Here is a 22,224-nt window from a genome sequence, read left to right as displayed (position 1 = left end):
GTTGAAGAACCTTTCAAAACCTCATGGACAACACCAACACATCCTGCATAGACAAACCTACAGTCACACACTACCAATGGGGCATACAAGCTCCAGCGTCCACCAAACTGGACAAGGAAACTGTGCATGAAAGCTCAGGCTTGAACCAACTGGACAAGGAAACTGTGCATGAAAGCTCAGTCTTGCACCAACCGTACAAGGAAACTGTGCATGAAAGATCAGGCTTGCACCAACTGGACAAAGAAACTGTGCATGAAAGCTCAGGCTTGCACCAACCGTACAAGGAAACTGCATGAAAGATCAGGCTTTCACCAACCGTACAAGGAAACTGTGCATGAAAGATCAGGCTTGCACCAACTGGAAAAGGTAACTGTGCATGAAAGCTCCAGTGTCCACCAAACTGGACAAGGAAATTGATCATAAAATCTCAGGCTTGAACCAAATTGGACAAGGAAACTGTTCATGAAAGCTCAGGCTTGTACCAAACTGGACAAGGAAACTGTTCATAAAAGCTCAGGCTTGTACCAAACTGGACAAGGAAACTGTTCATGCAACCTCAGGCGTGTCCCAAACTGGGCAAAGAAACTGCATGAAAGCTCTGGCTTGAACCAAAGAGAACATGGAAACTGCAGGACAGTTCAGGCTTTGATCAAACAAAACAAGGAGCCTGGTCATAAAAGCTATGGATTGGACCAAACAGGACAAGGAAACTACAGGAAAGCTCAAGCTTGGACCAAACAGGACAAGGGAACTGTTCATGAAAGCTCAGGCTTGGACCAAACAGAACAAGGAAACTGCAGAAAAGCTCAGGCTTGGACCAAACAGGACAAAGAAACTGTTCATGAAAGCTCAGACTTGGACCAGACAGGACAAGGAAACTATTCATGAAATCTCAGGCTAGGATCAAACAGAACAAGGAAACTGCAGAAAAGCTCAGGCTTGGACCCAACAGGCCAAAGAAACTGTTCGTGAAAGCTCAGGCTTGGACCAAACAGGACAAGGAAACTGCAGGAAAGCTCAGGCTTGGACCAAACAGGACAAAGAAACTGTTCATGAAAGCTCAGGCTTGGACCAAACAGGACAAGGAAACTGCAGGAAAGCTCAGGCTTGGACCAAACAGGACAAAGAAACTGCAGGAAAGCTCAGGCTTGGACCAAACAGGACAAATAAACTTTTCATGAAAGCTCAGGCTTGGACCAAACAGGACAAGGAAACTGCAGAAAAGGTCAGGCTTGGACCAAACAGGACAAAGAAACTGTTCATGAAAGCTCAGGCTTGGACCAAACAGGACAAGGAAACTGTTCATGAATGCTCAGGTTTGGACCAAACAGGACAATGAAACTGCAGGAAAGCTCAGGCTTGGACCAAACAGGACAAAGAAACTGTTCATGAAAGCTCAGGCTTGGACCAAACAGGACAAAGAAACTGTTCATGAAAGCTGTGGCTTGGACCAAACAGGACAAAGAAACTGTTCATGAAAGCTCAGGCTTGGACCAAACAGGACAAGGAAACTGTGCATGAAAGCTGTGGCTTGGACCAAACAGGACAATGAAACTGCAGGAAAGCTCAGGCTTGGACCAAACAGGCCGAGGTAACTATTCATGTAACCTCCACTTGCACCTAATTAGACAAGACCTATAGAGCATCAAACCTAATGGAGTCCACCCACCTCACTGCGTTCAGTAACCTCTTCATCCTTCCCGCCTTCCATTACCATGTGATTGCTACTCACTGTACAGCCTTTTCATGCCTCACCGCTTGCATGTACTGTCTAATGTATTGCCTTTCTGCACCTCATTGATTTCATAAAACTCACTACACTCACCCCTTCATGCAGCCCCGATGTTATTGGCCCAATTACATCACCCTCTGTTACCTCTTGCCACCACCAATCTAGTCACGCAGGGCTGGATTTAGCACTGGTGGCGCCCGGTGTGACAATCATTTTTTTTAGCCCCCCCACCGATAACCTCCTCCTTGGATTCCCTCACTGCCACCTGCCAAAAGTGTACCTCATCTCTCCATAACCCGTCTCTCGTCTACACTTCACTTGTTTTAAAGCACTGATAAAGGCTGGCATTACTAATAAGAATGTATATCTACCCGAACAAACCCTTTATTGTGACATCAGGAATAGATAATGAAAGACTTGGGTTAAAAACTATAACCTCCTAGCCTATTTTATGCAGTTTGCTGCAGCTCTTTGATGACAGCTCATAGCAGTCACTGTTCTATATTAGGGTTGTATCTATGAATTGCGGTAACAAAAGGATCTCTGTGACAAAAGCCGTAACCCACTGAGCTATTCACATAAAATACAGATCTGTGATCTGCACGGTATGCATTCTTTGCAGCAGGGATATTAACCCTCTGCGCTACTTTATGGCAAGTCGAAATTGCCTCTAGACAGAGCCAATTTCAGATATGTATTTGCAGTGTTTTTGCCACTTTCCACCAAGTGTGATGCTCTGTTTTTGTATACTGATCTGGGAGGTGTTTCATAAATTCCCCAATATCTTTCCAATGCTGATGAGCATGTCGGTTCAATAATGCACTGGAGTTGGCAATCCGCCATTGGCTAGCCACACTATGTTTCACCTTTGTCCCCATGAGTTCCATCTTTTCCTTTTCCTTTTCCGAGGGCGAGCCCACTGTTGTAGGTACGTTTGCTCTTTTCCTTGGCGTTGAGGCAATCATTAAGTCTGCTGGTACTGAGCCCTTAATGTAAGCTGGATCTTTTGTGCATTTTTTATATTTCTTCTCCACTTTTGGGGCTACCCCCTGCAAGAGGCAGGCTCCTGGAAGGCCTCTCTTCCTTGATCCAGCACACTAGGAAGCATTGGTAAGAAATGGTTTCTTGCTTGTGCTGGGATTAGTGTTTCAAGGAGGAAGCAAGATTGTGGCTTTTCGTCCTCTAACTGGACTCCGAGTTTGATGACTTAGTTGTACATACCTATATCATCTGGTGGTCTAGGCCTCGATGGGTAAGCAACAACCCCTTCTTCTGGGGAGTTGGGTCCTAAATCCTGCCATTGGTCTTCGTATTCAGCTTCTGAGTGTAGGAGGCTGGCCTGGTTTGTAGTGGGTACCTTGGGTACTTACACCTTATACCAGGTCCAGTTATCCCTTATTAGTGAAATGTAGTAGTGTTCTAGCAGCTTAGGCTGATAGAGGTAGTCGAGCAGCTTAGGCTGAACTAGGAGACATGCAAAGCTCCTGCAATACCACTATAGTTACACAGTACTTATGCACAAGTAAAGACAATACTCAGTGTTACCAAAATAAAGGTAGTTTATTTGGGTGACACAAGCCCAAAAATATCTTAGAGGTAATACTCCTTCTGGAGGTAAGTATTATACACAATATATACACTAGACACCAAAATAAGGTAAGTAATTAGACACAGGATAGTGCAAACAATCGGAAATGCTATAGAATGCAATAGGAGAAAATAGGTCTAGGGGCAACAAAAAACATATACTAAGAAAGTGGAATGTGAATCACAAATTCCCCCTAGACAAGTGTGTAGAGAATCACTGGGAGAGTAAGAATACCACAAAGGTAAGTAAAATACCCCACCCCAGAACCCAGGAAAGTAGGAGTAAAGTACTGCAAGTTTCCTTAGGACACACTACAAGTCGTGATTAGAGTTATTGCAAGAACCAAGCAAGACTGCAAGCAACAAATGGTGGATTCCTGGACCTGAAGACCTGTGAAGAGAGGAGACCAAGTCCAGAAGTCTCAGAAGACTCCAGGAAGGACAGGAGCCCCTGCCAACCTAGAAGATGGTCAAAAGAGGATTCTTCGGTTGGAAGAAGTCTGCAGAAGAGCACCAGAGAAGATGGCTGCGGGTTCCTAAATGATGCAGGAGATGTCCCACGTTGTGAAGTTGGATGCAAGCAGTTTGCGTCGCTGGAGTCATCCAACAAGCCTTGGTTCTGGCGAGGTCGCAGTTTGCGTCAAAATGGCGCCCCCTGGACCCAGGAGGGAGCTGCGGGCCTCACCTCGGACTGAGGAGGAGGCACTCAACACTGGAGAGAGCCCACAGATGACCAGGCAGCACCCACGGGAGTCCCAGGACACGGGGACAAAGAAGATGCAAAATGCAGTTGTGCAGCACAACAAAAGAAGGTCCCACGCCGCAGGAGAACAACTCAGCGAGTTGAGCGTCGCAGGATGGAGTACTAAAGACCTGGGCCACACTAAGCACGAAGGATTCTTGCAAATAGTGCACAGAGGCCTCAGGAGGTAGAGATGACGCGGTGCACAGGGGTACTGCCGCAAACCGGGAAGGCAAGCTCTTACCTCCGCAAAATTTGGACAGCTGGACCTTAGGACAGTCTGTGTCGAAAAGGTGCACCACCTGTGTTCCAAGGAGCACACTCGTCGCCAGGAGAGGAGTCCAAGAGAACTGGTCGTCGTTTTAGAAGGTGGCTGCTGGAGCAGGGAAGTGACTCCATCACTCCATGGGAGATTTCTTCGGTCCTTCTGGTGCAGGGTGAAGACAGGGAGTCCCCAGAGCATGCACACCATGGAAACTGTTGTAGTTGCTGGCTGGAGCTGAAGTTGCAGAGGAAAAGTATCCCTTCTGGATACTTTGTTGCTGTTACAGCGGTTCCTGGAGCAGGCTGCGGTTGATCCGAAGTCAGAGGATGAAGTAGTAGTTGCAGAGGATTCCTGATGGAAACTTGCAAGCAAAATCTGAAGAGAAACCAACAGGAGAGACCCTAAATAGCCCTATGAGGGGATTGGCTACCTAACCACATATGCACCTATCAGGACGGGTCTCTGACGTCACCTGCTGGCACTGGCCACTCAGAGGCCTCTAGAGTGTCCCCACTCCTTGGAAAACAAGATGGTTGAAGTCTGGGACACACTAGAGGAGCTCTGGGCACCACCTCTGGGGTGGTGATGGACCGGGGAGTGGTCACTCCCCTTTCCTTTGTCCAGTTTCACACCAGAGCAGGGACTGGGGGCCCCTGAACCAATGTAGACTGACTTATGCAAGGAGGGCACAAAAGCATTTCCAGAGGCTCTGGGAGGCTACCCATCCCAAGCCTGTAACACCTATTTCCAAAGGGAGAGGGTGTAACACCCTGCTCCCAAAGGAAATGCTTTGTTCTGCCTTCCTGGGACTGAACTGCTCAGACCCCAGGGGGGCAGAGCCCTGTCTGTGAGGTGGCAGCAGCTGTAGCCGCAGTGCAAGCCTCAGAGAGCTGGTTTGGCAGTACTGGGGGTCCATGGTGGAGCCCCCAGGATGCATGGGATTGGCCCCCCAATACCAGATTTGGAATGGGGGGATAATTCCATGACCTTAGACACCTTACATGACCATATTCAGAGTTACCATTGTGAAGCTACATATAGGTATTGACCTATATGTAGTGCACGCGTGTAATGGTATCCCCGCATTCACGAAGTCTGGGGAATTGCCCCTGAAAATGTTAGTGCAAGGGTGCCCTCACACTTAGTAACTTTGCACCTAGCCTTCAGTAAATGAAGGTTAGACATATAGGTGACTTATAAGTAACTGAAGTGCAGTGAAAATGGCTGTGAAATAGTGTGTGCACTATTTCATGCGGCTGCAGTGGCAGTCCTGAAGAAGGGTTTGTCTGAGCTCCCTATGGGTGGCAAAAGAAATGTTGCAGCCCATAAGGATCTCCTGAAACCCCAATGCCCTGGGCACTTAGGTACCATATACTAGGAACTTATAAGGGGGGTCCAGTGTGCCAATTGGAATTGGTAAATGGAGTCACTAGCCTATAGTGACAAATTTAGAAGCAGAGAGAGCATAAGTACTGAGGTTCTGATTAGCAGAGCCTCAGTGAGACAGTTAAGCACTACACAGACACACACATTAGGCCGTAAACTATGAGCACTGGGGTCCTGACCAGCAGGGTCCCAGTGAGACAGGCAAAAACATACGGACATACAGGTAAAAATGGGGGTAACATGCCAAGAAAGATGGTACTTTCCTTCACCGAGCCATGAAAGCTTGAAGTATTCTTCCTCCTCACCTTGAGGGTCAGGAGTTAATGGGGAATCAAAATCGTCGACCTCCTTTCGCGCACCAAAGCCTTTGATGGTATTCTGAAGGCCTTGAGGCTGTCGTCGAGCGCGGGCACTTCTGGCCCCAGTCTTTTCTGCTTCTTCTCTATTCAGGTGACCCGTTCGTCAGGGTCGAGAGAGGGAGTCTTCCGTTTATCTCTGGAGGCTTCTTTTGACGTCATCAAGGTTCGGTGGTCCGTTTTTGAACCAGTTCTTTACAATGCCACTGCGTCTTTATCCCATCTGTCCTTTGATGCTTTGGGATTTTCTGGAGTCTTCTCTCCACTTGATTCCGTTTCGAGGGATCTGTGGGACACCTGCTCTTGGGGTATGTCTGCCTGCGGCAAGTGTTTCAACGCAGCAGCTCCCTTCGATGTTTGAGGTCAGATTTTCTCGACTCCACATATTTTTTAAGGTTTGAGGTTTCTCTTACCTCCTCTTTCTTCTTCTTCTTCGGCGGCTGTGCAACCTAGATGAATTTCACCTCCGTGTCTGATGTCTTTGCCCCACCTTTTTTGGAGACAGTGTCCTCCTCTTTGCTCGAGAGGCCTAGATCTCTCAAAGATGGCATTGCCTGCTGGTTCTGCCTGTTGTGGTGAGCTTTCCTCTGTCTCTCCCTTACCCTTAGCGTCTTTTGTGCAAATGCTGAGCATGCGTTCCAGTCTTCACTCCTATGATCAACCGGGAGGCAGAGGTTACAGACTGGGTGAGGATCCTAATGCTCAAACTTGTGATGGCAGTTCTTACAGAACTGAAATGGTGTCTTCTCCATCTAGGCCCTTCTGGGAGCACCCCCGCCCCCCCGAAGGGGCATTCTCTGACTTTTCCTGACTTTTGAAAAACGTTTCTTTCTCCGGTGACTGTGTCGGCAGTGTAGATGAATCCAGTGATGACTTTGGTTGTTTTCTGAGCTTCTGCGTCACAAACTTTTTCTCTTAGCTGGTGCTCCTTCAGCAGGCTTCCAGAACCAACGGCGGAAAAAAAGAATCTGAAGATTGCGAACAAAGGTGGGAGCTTCCGGAGGAAACACGATGTCACAAAGGACATCAAATGGTGGAAGTACCTTCGACGCCCACCAACAAAAAACAAGAAAGAGAGGAAGGACATGGTGAACAAAAACACATACAAAAACAAAAGAAGGACTACAAAATACTGGAGAATTCCAGACCCAACCACTAGATGGCAGAATAATGCACAGCATGTGAATCCAGAAAAGATTCATGCTGCAAAAACTCTGATCTCTCTCTCTCTCAGGTACATTAATCACAAGAGTCGTCTTGACATCTATATCGCTGCCTGAAAGGTGGAGACACAAGGAACTCTGCAGCAGGTGCTTTTAAATAGTAAATCATTGCCAAACATGGAGCCCCCACCCCAAACCCTGAGGTCAGCGCTCCCCCAACCCAGGTCAGCACCCAGTGCACCTGCACCAGCTACACTGCCCTAAGGCCCTGTAATCACCCTACCCACCTCAAAACTGTTACTTCCCTCTCGCATTTACTTTATCTCCCCTCCCTCGCCCTCATCCTCTCACTCACCATAGTCTTCACTCCTCACTGGTCTCAAAGCCCTCAGCCTCCTCGCTGCCCCCTCCACCCCAACTTCACTTACCAAGCACAGTCAGCATGAAATCCCTCCTCCTCTCTGCCAGGGGGTTGGAGACCACGCAGGAATAGTGGCCGGAGCTGGACGCTGTGACCATGTACATCTGCAAGACTGACCCATCAGTGGACACCTGGTAGCCATCTCCACCCGCCAGGGGCTGACCATCTCTCAGCCAGGTGACCTTCGGCTTGGGATTACCTGTCCAACGTAGAGAAGAGCATCTCATTGGCTGTCCGCAGAATATTACAGTCTTAGGACTACCTCTCCCCTGCACACTGCGGTCTCAGGACTGCCACTCCCCCAGGACACTACAGTCTTAGGACTGCCACTCCCCCAGCACACTGCAGTTTTAGGACTGCCACTCCCCCAGGACACTACAGTCTTAGGACTGCCACTCCCCAGCACACTGCGGTCTTAGGACAGCCACTCTCAGCACACTGCAGTCTTAGGACAGCCACTCACCAGCACACTGTGGTCTTAGGACTGCCACTCCCCAGCACACTGCGGTCTTAGAACTGCCACTCCCCCAGCACACTACAGTCTTAGGACTGCCACTCTCAGCACACTGCAGTCTTAGGACTGCCACACTCAGCACTTTGGACTGCCACTCTCAGCACACTGCAGTCTTAGGACTGCCACACTCAGCACTTTGGACTGCCACTCTCAGCACACTGCAGTCTTAGGACTGCCACACTCAGCACACTGCAGTCTTAGGACTGCCACACTCAGCACTTTGGACTGCCACTCTCAGCACACTGCAGTCTTAGGACTGCCACACTCAGCACAGTGCAGTCTTAGGACTGCCACTCTCAGCACACTGCTGTCTTAGGACTGCCACTCTCAGCACACTGCAGTCTTAGGACTGCCACTCTCAGCACACTGCTGTCTTAGGACTGCCACTCTCAGCACACTGCAGTCTTAGGACAGACACTCTCAGCACACTGCTCCCCCAGGACACTACAGTCTTAGGACTGCCACTCTCAGCACACTGCTGTCTTAGGACTGTCACTCTCAGCACACTGCAGTCTTAGGACTGACACTCTCAGCACACTGCAGTCTTAGGACTGCCACTCTCAGCACACTGCAGTCTTAGGACAGACACTCTCAGCACACTGCTCCCCCAGGACACTACAGTCTTAGGACTGCCACTCTCAGTACACTGCAGTCTTAGGACTGCCACTTCCCCAGGACATTACAGTCTTAGGACTGCCATTCCCCAGCACACTACAGTCTTAGAACAGCCACTCCCCAGCACACTGCGGTCTTAGGACAGCCACTCTCAGCACACTGCAGTCTTAGGAGAGCCACTCTCAGCACACTGCAGTCTTAGGACAGCCACTCACCAGCACACTGCGGTCTTAGGACTGCCACTCCCCAGCACACTGCGGTCTTAGGACAGCCACTCTCAGTACACTGCAGTCTTAGGACAGCCACTCTCAGCACACTGCAGTCTTAGGACAGCCACTCACCAGCACACTGTGGTCTTAGGACTGCCACTCTCAGCACACTGCAGTCTTAGGACAGCCACTCACCAGCACACTGCGGTCTTAGGACTGCCACTCTCAGCACACTGCTTCCCCAGGACACTACAGTCTTTGGACTGCCACTCCCCCTACACACTACAGTCTTAGGACTGCCACTCTCAGCACACTGCAGTCTTAGGACAGCCACTCCCCCAGGACACTACAGCTTTAGGACAGCCACTTCCTAGCACACTACGCTGTAACTCCCCCAGCATACTAAAGCCTTAGGACTGCCGCTCCCAAGCACACTACAGTCTTAGCCCAGCCACTCCCCTCACATGACAGTCAAAGGAGAGCCACTCTCAGCACACTACAGTCTTAGGACAGCCACTCTCAGCACACTACAGTCTTAGGACTGCCACTCCCCAGCACACTGCAGTCTTAGGACAGCCACTCCCCAGCACACTACAGTCTTAGGACAGCCACTCTCAGCACACTGCAGTCTTAGGACTGCCACACTCAGCACACTACAGTCTTAGGACTGCCACTCCCCAGCACACTGCAGTCTTAGGACAGCCACTCCCCCAGCACACTGCAGCATAAGGCTAGCCACTCCCCCAGCACACTGCAGCCACTCCACAACACAGTACAGTCTTAGGACAGCCACTCCCCAGAATTCTACAATGTTAGAACAGCCACTCCCTAGCACATTGCAGTCTTAGGACAGCCACTCCCCCAGTACCCTGCATTCTTAGGAAAGCCACTCTCCCAGCACACTACAGCCACTACTTAACACACTACAGTCTTAGGACAGCTACTCCACCAGTACACCACCGTCTCAGGAGAGCCACAACCTAGCACACTACAGTCTTAGGACAGCCACTCCCCCAGCACACTACAGTGTTAGGACAGCCACTCCCCCAGCACACTACAGTGTTAGGACAGCCACTCCCCCAGCACACTACAGTCTTAGGACAGCCACTCCCCCAGCACACTGCAGTGTTAGGACAGCCACTCCCCAGCATTCTACAGTCCCAGGACAGCCACTCCCCCAGGACACTAAAGTCTTAGGACAGTCACCTCCTAGCTCACTACAGTCATAGGACAGCCACTCCCTTAGCACACTACAGTCTTAGGACAGCCATTCTCCAGCACACTACAGTGTTAGGACAGCCACTCCCCAGCATTCTACAGTCCCAGGACAGTCGCTGCCCCAGGACACTAAAGTCTTAGGACAGTCACCTCCTAGCACACTACAGTCATAGGACAGCCACTCCCTTAGCACACTATAGTCTTAGGACAGCCATTCCCCAGCACACTGCAGTCTTAGGACAGACACTCTCAGCACACTGCAGTCTTAGGACAGACACTCCACTGCACACTACAGTCGTAGGACAGCCACTCCACTGCACACTACAGGCGTAGGACAGCCACTCCACTGCACACTACAGTCGTGGGACAGCCATTCCCCCAGTCTTAGGACAGCCACTCCCCCAGCACACTGCAGTGTTAGGACAGCCACTCCCCCAGCACACTGCAGCCTTACGACAGCCACTCCCCAGCACACTGCAGTCTTAGGATAGCCACTCCCCAGCACACCGCAGTCTTAGGACAGCCACTCCCCAGCATTCTACAGTCCCAGGACAGCCGCTGCCCCGGGACACTAAAGTCTTAGGACAGTCACCTCCTAGCACACTACAGTCATAGGACAGCCACTCCCTTAGCACACTATAGTCTTAGGACAGCCATTCCCCAGCACACTATTGTCTTAGGAAAGCTCATCCACCAACATACTACAGTCTTAGGAAAGCCACTTCACCAGCACACTACAGTATTAGGACAGCCACTCCCCAGCACACTACAGTCTTAGAACAGCCACTCTTGACCACACTACATTCTTAGGACAACCACTCGATAAACACACTACATCATTAGGGCAGCCACTCCACCAGCACACTACAGCATTAGCACAGCCACTCCCATACACACTACACTCTTAGGCCAGTCACTCCCCCCCAGCACACTACAGTTGTAGGACAGCCATTCCCCCAGTCTTAAGACAGCTGCTCTCCCAGCACACTACAGTCTTAAGACAGCCATTCTCCCAGCACGCTAAAGTCTTACAATAGACACTCTCTAGCAAACTTCAGTCTTAGAACAGCCAGTACCCAGCATGCTACAGTCTTAGGACAGCCACTCCCCAGCACACTACACTTATAGGACAGCCACTCCCCAGTATACTACACTCATAGGACAGCCACTCCCCCAGAACACTACAGTCTTAGGACAGCCACTCCCCCAGCATACTACAGACTTAGGACAGCCACTCCACAGCACACTACAGTCTTAGGACAGCCACTCCCCCAGAACACTACAGTCTTAGGACAGCCACTCCCCCAGCATACTAGACTTAGGACAGCCACTCCACAGCACACTACAGTCTTAGGACAGCCACTCCACTGCACACTACAGTTGTAGCACAGCCATTCCCCCAGTCTTAAGACAACCACCCCCCAGTACACTACAGTCTTAGGACAGCCAATCCCACAGTCATAGGACAGCCACTCCCCCAGTCTTAGGACAACCACTTCCCCAGTCTTAGGACAGACACTCCCCAGCACACTACAGTCTTAGGACACCCACTCCCCCAGTCTTAGGACAGCCACTCCCCAGCACACTACAGTCTTAGGACAGCCACTCCCCCAGTCATTGGACAGCCACTCCCCCAGTCTTAGGACAGCCACTCCCCTGCACTCCACAGCCTTAGGACAGCCACTCCCCTGCACTCTACAGTCATAGGACAGCCACTCACTCCCCACTCTTAGGACAGCCACTCCCCTGCACTTTACAGCCTTAGGACTACAGTGACACTGTCATCTCACCTGTGGCTGCACACGTCCAGCGCACAGACTGACCCTCGTGCATCCTCTGGACTTCTTCCTCGTGTTCCTTCTCGATTTCAGGAGGAACTAAAAACAAGTGAAAACCGAGCATTAGAAGGAGACGCTCACTCAGCAGGAGCCCCCACCAAATTAAACACATGCACCAGGCAGGTCTGCCTGCAGAAACAGAGGTCCCCGCAGACATGCATGAGAGGGAAGTGGGAAGAGCAAACTTTCCTCTGGGGGTACCGTCTCCAGAGAAGGGACGTGTTGGGATGATGTTCTGTTCCTGCAGCAAGAAGGCATTAGCGTTGTTTCCTGAAGCAGATCACAGTTTACCATCTGCCCCCCCCCACAGCTCGTGTAACTTCCGTCCCTCCCCGTGAAGCATCTCCAGGCCAGGACTGAGCTAGGATGCTGAAACTGGGGGTGGAGGAGATGCTGCACCAGCCTCTGACGTCAGGGAGGAAGACAGCAGGATAATGGTCCATGAAGCAGCATCTCTGTTCAAAGCATCTGTTCACAGCATCTCTGTTCAAAGCATCTGTTCAAAGCATCTCTGTTCAAAGCATCTGTTCAAAGCATCTCTGTTCAAAGCATCTCTGTTCACATCATCTCTGTTCAGAGCATCTGTTCAAAGCATCTGTTCAAAGCATCTTTGTTCAAACACCGACCTTGGAAAGGCAACTTTCAGGCAGAATTAATTCACAGCCACAGAGCAACTTGCTACAAAATGCCTGTCAAACGCAACACACTTTTAGGTGTTACAATTTTTTTTACCTACTAGCTAATATTTAGTTATGGAAAATTCAGAAAGGTATTTTTAAATCGCCCTCACACGAATGTTAGGTGACTACAAGTTTCTAATTCTATGGCAAGTTCTCAGTTACTATAGATCTGGCGCACAGTTATTGCATTTAGAAGGCAGTATGACTCAGGAAATTAAACAGACATCACTGACATCTGTGTCATCTGCAGATCACAAATGTATATACTGTCAAGTCTACCTCAGCCTTTCATCTTTCTGAAGTCAGTATATTGAGCATGTTTACATTATACATTTTGTAATAGTAACATGTTATTCAAGGTGCTTAGAGCTGGTAAAATACAGTTATTAAGAGATAAAAACAAGTTATTGTTTGTCTGTTTTGCACTTGTAGGGTGGGCTGGGGAGCTGCCAGGGTTTCTTGGGTTGTAACTGACAGGCCAGTTTAACACTTCTTCCAAGACACTTGTGACTGGAGTGTAGACTCACCGCGTGTAGCCTGACACCCACCCTACCCACGGTCTATGGTGCCAGCCTGGTGACAGCTTTACGGACTAGACCCGTGGTTCCCAACTTATGGTCCGGGGTGTCCCCTAGGGGTCCACGAAGCCTCCTCACTGGGTCCGTGGCTGCTCAGAAAATTAACTAATATTAACAGATTAATCAAGTGTATATCAATTAAAGTGAGGAAGGGGCTGATTTTGAGTGTGGCGGATGGAAAACTCAGTCTGCCAAAATCCTGACAGGGTGGCCGCCGCCTATGTGGCGACGACCCCACCAGACTTAATTGGAGTTTCCAGCTAGGTTAGTGGGTGGAAGTTTCCATCCACTGGCCTAGTGGGAAACAGGCTACAGAATTGTCTCTGGCTCGTAATCGAGCCGGTGGTAATGCTGTAGGATGCAGGGTGCACCAGCACCCTTGCAATGTTCAATGTCTGCAAAGCAGACAGTGAACACTACGATGGTGCTGGGCAAGGGGGCCCCTGCACTGTCCATGCTAAGTGCATGGGCTCCCTTGGGGCCCCTTGCACCCGTGCTACCACCTTGGAAAAGCTAGGAGAGAACGAGGTCGTAATCCCCACGGCAGCAGTGCTTGTAGCGCTGCCCTAGTGGATTACGACGACCACCACCACCTCCAGACCGCTGAGATCTCCTATCCTGGCGGAGCTGGCGGTTCCCTAGCAGCCCGACCGGCAGGGTTGTAATTTGGTGCTCGGACTGCTGCATTGGCGGTGGTCCGACCGCCATCCGTGAAGCTGGCGGTCTAGTGACCGCCAGACTCATAATGACCCCCTAAATGTACAACAGAAATTTTTAAAACATACCATAAATGTCAAGGAATTTGAAATTGGAGGCTAAAAATGTAATTAGTATCCTCAGATTGAGTCGTGGGACCTGTGCAGGTGCGTCCAACAGAATATAGTAGTATGGACGATGTGTGGCTTCAATAAAATTTTGCTCTAACCTTCCTATTAAAATTAGATTTTTAACCTTATTTATTTGTCTGCAAATTAAATAACATGTGTTATCATTTGTGTATGTGTTTGATGAATGCTTGTTTCTGTATTTTTTGGCTACTGTTCTGTGGTTCAAATCATCAACAATGTTTAAGCCGAGGTCCCCGGGTTCCAGTAATGATTCAGTAGGGGGCTCCTAGATTCCACTAATGATTCAGTGGGGAGTTCCCGGAATCCAATAATGATTCAGTGGGGTCCCGGGGGTCCAGTAATGATAAAGTGGGGGTCCACAGAAGTCCAAGGGTACAGAAATTCAAATGCAATAAAGGTTTAGACAGATAGTGTTTGTAAGTAGGCAACCGGAACCCACACCAATGGCTGCTCTTACCTAGGATGTCCACAGTAAAGTTCCTCCCCGTCTCACCCGCAGAGTTGGTCACCAGACAAGAGTATGAGCCACGGTCCTGGACTTGGAGGTGCGTCAGCTGCAGGACGTGGCCTCCTAGGGGTGTGAGAAACATTGTCGAAGAGGCATCAGGTCGCTTCAGTGATTTGCAGGCGCCATCAGCGGCAACAGACAATCATAACACACATCATTGATGCTGCACCAATTTAGGAGATTTCCTCTAAGGCCAGTGCAGGTTTCTATGCAAGCCCTATACAGGCCTGTGAGGAAATATCCCAATGTTTCTATAGGTCCAATCCCAGAGCTCCAACCAAGCTACCACAGTAGAGTAGACAATCCATTCCGTACCCGGCATGCCAGTCCATCATTCCCTCCTGCCTAAGTTCCTCTCAACCTCCTTCACTCAATCAATCAATCAATCAGGAATTTGTAAAGCGCACTACTCACACGTGAGGGTCTCAAGGCGCTGAGGAGGGGAGGGGCCTCTTTGTCTGTGGATGGCCCTTTTTGCTGTGTTTTACTAGACATCCTCTTGGGTTTCACTAGTTTCTAGCAGTGACAGACAACAGAAACCTAAATCTGACATAAACTCTAGCGCTGCATGCTGCCTGATTCCACCTCGTTTCCGGTGTACCACACCTTCAGCTAAACGTTGTGCCCTGCAGTGTTCTCTTTTGTTTCATATTTAATGCCTGTTAACAAACATTCATACCAGTTTGCCTTCTGGCACTTGCAATCCTGGATGGATGGATGAATGAATGGGAGCAGTAAAAAAGAGTTTGGCACAACTTCTCAGGCTTGACATCAGCCAACAGCTCTTCCTTTGTGAGACGCAGTATCCACTCACCTGAGAGGAGGCGCACACGATTCCCAGAGGCAAGAGGAACCCCTTCGTAGAACCAGCTGACAATTGGGGGTGGACTCCCTGAAGCTTCACAAGCGAAGGTCAGAGCACCGTGGAGCGGTGCGGACATATTCACCACTGGTGCCACGGTCCTAGAGAGCTCAGGTGGAACTACGAGAAAAAGGAGATGGTCAAATGCACACCTCAGATGTGAGGTTTCCTATGTGAGGAAGACATCCCAACAGAGTCAAGAAGACCACCACATAAGGCCCAGTCACTGTAAAAAGGTGTATAAGAAAAAAAATATGTGTCGGCCTCTTCTATTTCACAGGACTCTCACTCCCATCTCACTGCACTCATTCACTTCAATGGAATATCACTCATTTCTTGCCATTGACCTCATGCACTTTCATGGGGCCTCACTCAATTCTGGCCTAAAACACCACGATGGGAGCTCCATTATCACACCTCATGCTCCTTCACGCCTCTGCCCCCCCCTCTGATGATATTGACGAAATCCTCACCATGTACGATGACCTCAAACTTCCGTTCTGCTTGTCCCACAACATTCACCGCGAGGCAGGAGTAGCGCCCACCGTGTGACGGCTGAATGCCATGTATACGCAGCTGTTGCCCTTGGTTGTCCACGGTGATCGCTCGTGCACTGACCACAGACTGACCATCTTTGAGCCAAGTCACCAGCGGTGTTGGCCGCCCCACGGCCTTACACTCCATGCTGACCAGGTCACCTCTCCGCACCGCAGTCCTGGTGATGGCCTCCGCACTGCCTGATATTTTTGGCACAGCTTCAGGGCCAAAAAGGAGAAATTAGGAGATGGTATGATTATTGTGGTGATAGAACAGAGGCTAAGCTTGGATTTCTCAAATCAGATCTGAGACACAGCACCATCGCCATGGGTCCCTTCAACCCCCAGGACCATTCAACCTCTGCCACAACAGCAGGGCAAAGTCAGGAAGTTCATGGAAATATATAGCTATGGGTTCATTCATTGTTACAAGAAGGCTCAGGGCAACATGAGATACTTACGTGTTTATTATTCTCCAACAATATCTTCACTAGTGGCTCATACTGGATGTGTACGTTTTATCTTTAAAGCTAACTCTGGATAAATCTTATCCTCAGTGACCGACTGTTCATCTAGCGCAGAGAAGCGGGGAGGCTGACTGAGGAATGCCTTCTCATTTACATAAACCAGAAAAGAAAAAATAATGCGCAAAAAGAAGCAAGAGGGGAGCGGGGACTACTGGCAGCATTAAGGCAGGGGCATCTTCAGGATTTTGGGGGCCCTGACTCATGTGTATTTTGGGGGCCCCTGTTTGCCACAGCTTTAACTTTATGATCCAACTTCAATTATTTCCTGCCTTCTTTGTCCAGGTCACTGAGAGTGCAGAGGTCACTGTCCAAATTCAAAATGTGTTTACATCTAATATTCAGGGATAGTGACTTTTTAAACAATATTGTAACACAACAGCAGCTCACTCATATTACTGCAAATAATCCGTGACCCCTCCCATTTTTCATATGTGATATCCTGTTTTGAACTAAAAGAAACTTTTTTATGCATGTTGCATGTAACACAAACACAACATTTCTCTGCAAAATGTCTGTGACAGACTCTAACATATCACCCACAATAAAATTAAATAGAAGGAAACAATCTGTTTAAGAAGTATTCAAGGACATCAGGGAAGGACTCTGCTATCAGGGGGGTCCCCTAAAAGGCTGAGGCCCTGAGCCACAGCCCACTTTGTCCAGGCCCTAAATTCTCTGATTAGTGGTATCCCAGACACTGAATAGGGATTTGACATGAGAAGAAAAAGTAAACACAATGGAAACCCTAGCCACATGCCCTACAACACATCACTAGATCTGGCAGGAGCGGGAACACCAGGACTCACCGTGCACCTCCAGGCGCTGCGCCTTGGTGCTGCTGCCCACAGCGTTGGCACACTCGCAGATGTAGGACCCTTCATCAGACGCCAGAGCGCCTTGGAGCTGCAGCACTCTACCTCCAGCTGCAGCAAAGCTGTGCCTCCCAGTGCCTTGAAGGGGCACACCTGCCCAGGAGGAAAAGAGAAGGAATCAATCCACAATCACAAACGCGACAAGCGATCTACATTGTAGTGCAGCTACATCAACGCAAGGACCTTGCAAACCAGGCAACGAGTAAAATCAACCTTTAAAGGGCTGTAGAGTTATAAAATGCTGTGACAAATGGACCAGGATGAACCACTATAGGTCACTGAGCCTCCATTCAGGTCTCAAATCAAGCACCCTGGTAGTCTGAATTTATCTGATTCCCTGTTCCTTTGTTCCAGTACCTATGTAAAGGAGAAAGAGGGGGCCTATTGGAATACAGGCACCCTTTGATATAATTTCACAATTCCTTATGACTCATTGGAATATCCAGTTTGGCTCGTCCTCTTGACATAGGTGGTCCCAGAAAGTGCACAACTGCACACAATCCGTATTGTTAAATAAACATGTCCTCCTCCCACTGCATGTACTGGGACATGAGAGGGAAACTCTGAAAAAGTGTACACTTCTAAGCAGTAGCAGCTCACGGGCCGCGGAAGGGGCGGGGAGGCGTGGGAGAGGCGGGAGGGAATAAACATTACGTTTTTTTTTTTTAAAACACTTAACTCCTCCGCCGCTCCTCTGTTCCTTGACGCTCCTCTGCCTCTGCAGGCACAGGCTCCCAGCCTTTCCTGCGCCAATCCTGACGCTACTCAGAGCAGCGTCAGGATTGGCTGGGAGCCTGCTGGGCTGGAGAGAGCCTACAGATTGTGTGCTGAGCACTCCCCCTCACTGCTCGTCACCCCGTGGTTCCACCTCTTTCATAAGGAGAGGATAATAAACATGGTTTATTATCTTATTCTTTAAAAGGTTTTGCAGCTGCCGCTGCTGGCGGGGGGGGAGGGCAAGGCTCCTCTGCCCAAACTGAGGAGCTGCCACTGCTTGTAAGTAATCTGAACACATCTAGTCCAATTCCTGTGTCCTCCCAGGCCTAACTTAGTCAATTTATGAACCAAGGTCTTTCTCTTCATTCACAGAACAAAAAACAGAAATACCCAACAGTTTCCAATGAATGAAAACATATCACAGCTGCCAGGTGGGCTCATGTCACATACCTTCAGCCAGTCCTGGTTTATTGTCAAAATCACCTTGAATGCTAGGATCTTTGGGCAGATTCCTACAATGTTAACCAAGAACTACAAACCCCAGGATGCCACACAATACAGTTGAAATGCCAAGACCTGATACAGGTGTGAGGCCTGACATGAGGCTTCTTGGCAGCCTTGCACATGTGCATTTTATGCAAATACTTCAAAGATGAGAACAGACAACTCAAGCAAGCACAACAGAAGAGGGTATCCTAGTGTCAATGGCGATGCCCCCCTTGCACTCACACTTTCTGCCCTGGCGGATTACAACTGCCGTATTTACGAAATGCAGTGCATTTCTGTCCTTTCCCACTGAACTAGTGCACAATTGGCTGCCTAGTGCCAACACAGGCACCCTTTCGCCGAGGTGCAAGGGTGCCTGTGTTGCATGCAGGGTTGTTTTTGCACAGGAAGGTGCACCTTCCTGCCCAAAAAAATCCTCAGAGGCATGTTTCTCTTTCTATGTGCGCTGCAGGAAAGAGGAAAAACAAGGAGAATTCTGGTGCTGGCCCAGGTCTACAGGCTCTTGTAAATCTGGGGCAGCATCACAATCCATGGGTGTTGTGTGAGAAAACCCACCGCAACGCCCATGGAACGCCTCCCTGGCTCAGAGTAAGGCAACGCAGCGACTTGCTCTGCTTTGTTCTACTCCGTATCTTTGAGACCATGAAAAGCCACACAAAGTGGCCTTGTGTGGCCTAATAGATATGGTTGAGAGGCTTGCCCTGTTGAAGCATTAAAAAAAATGTGGTGGTGCAAGCCTCGTGTAAATATGCGCCAGAGTGTTTGTACACCTTCTTATTTAAGTGCGGACTGTGGCAAGGCTGAAGAGCGCTCCTGCGGGCCCTGCCCCTCACCTCCCCCCCCAGCTAAAGAGCTCTCTTGCGGGCCCAACCCTTACCCCCCCCCAACACCCAACACTAAACATAAAGGTGCAGTTACCATCCTTGCTCCACGTCAGGGTGGGGGCCGGAAGGCCACTGCAGTCACACGTCAGGCTGACAGAATGCCCCTCCAGGATGGTGATGGGGGTCACCCCTGATGAAGCGGGAAACGAGGGGTGCACTAGAAGACAAAGACAAGCATGTAAGCTGGGTGTTCTAAATTCAGACTATAACTCTCTGACATATCACCTTCGGTGGGTGTTAAATGGACATAGTGAACGCGTGCGCATCGATGAGAGAGCGCAGGCTGGAGACACTGGGGATCACTGTGCAAGAGGTCAGGTGGGGTTAAATAACAGGGGGCCAGATACATGTCTAAAAGAGGATGTCACAAGTGAGGGGGCAAAAGAAGGTATCAGATAAGAGTTTTGTGAGTGAAAAGTTTAGATAAATGTTTGATAAGATGGGAAATCAAATTAATGTAGAATTGAAAGAGATTTGGGGACTGATTTAGAGTTTGACGTCAAATGTGACGGATATGCCGTCCGTCATATTATGATTCTATTATATCCTATGGAGATCTTAATACAGTGGACGGGATATAAGTCATGTTTGTGACAGAGTAACCCATCCGCCGAGATCCAAGTCAGGCCCTTCATGTTTAGTTAGTGGACCAGTTGATCGTAATAAAGTGGGACAGCAGGAGGGTAATGACGAACGTGAAAAACAGTAAAGTGCACGCAATGTGCAAAACTGGAGATCAGAGAAGAAGGTAAATAAACCAGAGCTGTACTGAGCTGCTGGAAGGGGGAGGAAGAAGAGGTTTGTGGGGAGAGGAGTGTACATATGGGTAGGAGGGTATATTGAGGGTACATCTGATAGGCCGGCGGTGGCCATACATTGCGCACGAGAACAGTGTGTATGAGTTACAAATAGGAGCAGAGACCAGTTAACAGACTAAGGGGGTCATTCCGACCCTGGCGGTCATGGACCACCAGGGCCGGGGACAGAGGAAGCACCGCCAACAGGCTGGCGGTGCTTCTGGGGCAATTCTGACCTCGGCGGTAAAGCCGCGGTCAGAAAAGGGTAACCAACGGTTTCCCGACGGTTTTCCCCTGCCCCAGGGAATCCTCCACGGCGGCGCTGCAAGCAGCGCTGCCATGGGGATTCCGATCCCCTTCCCGCCAGCCTGTTCCTGGCGGTTTACACCGCCAGGAAGAGGCTGGTGGGAACGGGTGTCGTGGGCCCCCTAACAGGGCCCCATTAAGATTTTCAGTGTCTGCAAAGCAGACACTGAAAATCACGATGGGTGCCACTGCACCCGTCGCACACCAGCAACGCCGCCGGCTCCATTCGGAGCCGGCTTCATCATTGCTGGGGCTTTCCCGCTGGGCGGGCGGGCGGCCTTTTGGCGGTCGCCCGCCCGCCCAGCGGGAACGTCTGAATGACCGCCGCGGTCATTTGACCGCGGTACGGTCTTTTGGCGGTCTCCGCCCGGCAGGCAGCGCCCGCCGCCCGCCGGGGTCGGAATGACCCCCTAAGCGTGCAATGGAAATGAATGCATCAAGTTATCATTTATCAGGTGTGAGCAGCTCATCGAGTCCAGTTTTTTCTTTACAATCTAGGACTTTCTGGTCCTCATTACCTGCGGCCCAGAGCGGTTTGCAATTGGGGTAATTTTCCGTGACAGTCCATCTGTCCCAGTCTCACCAGGTCTGGAATTACTAGGTCCTCAAACGTTGGACTCGATAATTCCAGGTCTGGAGACACCAGACCCTGAACTTTATTTGGAGCCGTGGGGTTGGGGGCAGTTGCTGGGCCTGACCCATGCTTGAGATCTAACAGCAGCATTAAGGAAGCAACAAACACTTTTCCCTCACCTGCTCTGCCCTCCCCCAATGTCCCCACCACAGCCCACAAGCACTTTCACCACCAGCTTTAAGCTGGTGGTGAATGTATGTGAATTTGGGCAGTTTAGAAGCCAGCATTGCTGGGTCAGTGTGTTAGTCCCCATTCTGGGGAAAGTAACTTGTAATCCCAAGATATAGGCATGGGGATACCACCTGGAGTTTGAAATTCCAGCCCTCTGATGTCTCCATACCTAAATCCTAGAAACTCGTAATGGGCCCTTGGTTTTACGAACCCTCAGAGGTGCACAAATGATAGGACGTAAACAGACCGGGGCGACCCTATCACACTTCTCCGGGAACAAATCCAGAGCTGTGGATAAGCGAAAGGTGGACATCTATCATTACAATCCATCTGTCCTTGTCTCTGTATCGCAGCTGCTTGTTAAGGTGCCCTGAACATTAAGTGCATCGCGATATGAAGCGATATGTGAGCAGTGGCGCAACAAGAAATGATGGGGCTCCCTGCAGAATGGGCTGGATGGGGGACCCCTGAATGGTAGCACCCCTCCCTTATGCTCAGTAAAGTACAGTGACTTTCCCGAGCACTTATTTCTTATTCCGTGCCATGTCACACATTCTGCTGGCATGCAATGGCATGGCTTGGACAGTGAGGGGGCCCGCTCCAAAACTAGAAAGCCTAGGGCCCCCACACGCTGCAAGGGCTGCGAAGGCCTGCATTGCACCCCTGTATGTAAGCAGTAAGGAGAGATCTGTCAGGTGTGTAACTACACAAGCTGTTGAACAAAGTTTATGATTCTTGCTGCATTTTATTT

At 49.8% G+C, this 22,224-nt stretch overlaps 1 protein-coding gene across 2 annotated transcripts in view; it reads right to left on the bottom strand.

Moving 5' to 3' along the window:
- Positions 1–22,224, bottom strand: part of HMCN2 (hemicentin 2) — an 816,728-nt gene that overhangs the window by 248,554 nt on the left and 545,950 nt on the right. Inside the window, exons 43-49 of one of the 2 annotated variants that reach the window (XM_069237054.1) lie at positions 19,600–19,722; positions 17,392–17,550; positions 15,996–16,277; positions 15,475–15,642; positions 14,610–14,723; positions 11,999–12,085; positions 7,660–7,851 (exon numbers count right to left, since the gene is read on the bottom strand). In XM_069237054.1, coding sequence (XP_069093155.1) covers positions 7,660–7,851; positions 11,999–12,085; positions 14,610–14,723; positions 15,475–15,642; positions 15,996–16,277; positions 17,392–17,550; positions 19,600–19,722 — 1,125 coding nt within the window. The remainder of the gene's footprint in view (positions 1–7,659; positions 7,852–11,998; positions 12,086–14,609; positions 14,724–15,474; positions 15,643–15,995; positions 16,278–17,391; positions 17,551–19,599; positions 19,723–22,224) is intronic. The other variant, XM_069237056.1, reaches the window with a different exon arrangement.

Source organism: Pleurodeles waltl, chromosome 6 (assembly GCF_031143425.1).
Source record: "Pleurodeles waltl isolate 20211129_DDA chromosome 6, aPleWal1.hap1.20221129, whole genome shotgun sequence".
NCBI classification, from domain to species: Eukaryota; Metazoa; Chordata; class Amphibia; order Caudata; family Salamandridae; genus Pleurodeles; species Pleurodeles waltl.
This window is presented reverse-complemented; position numbering and strand designations above follow the sequence as displayed.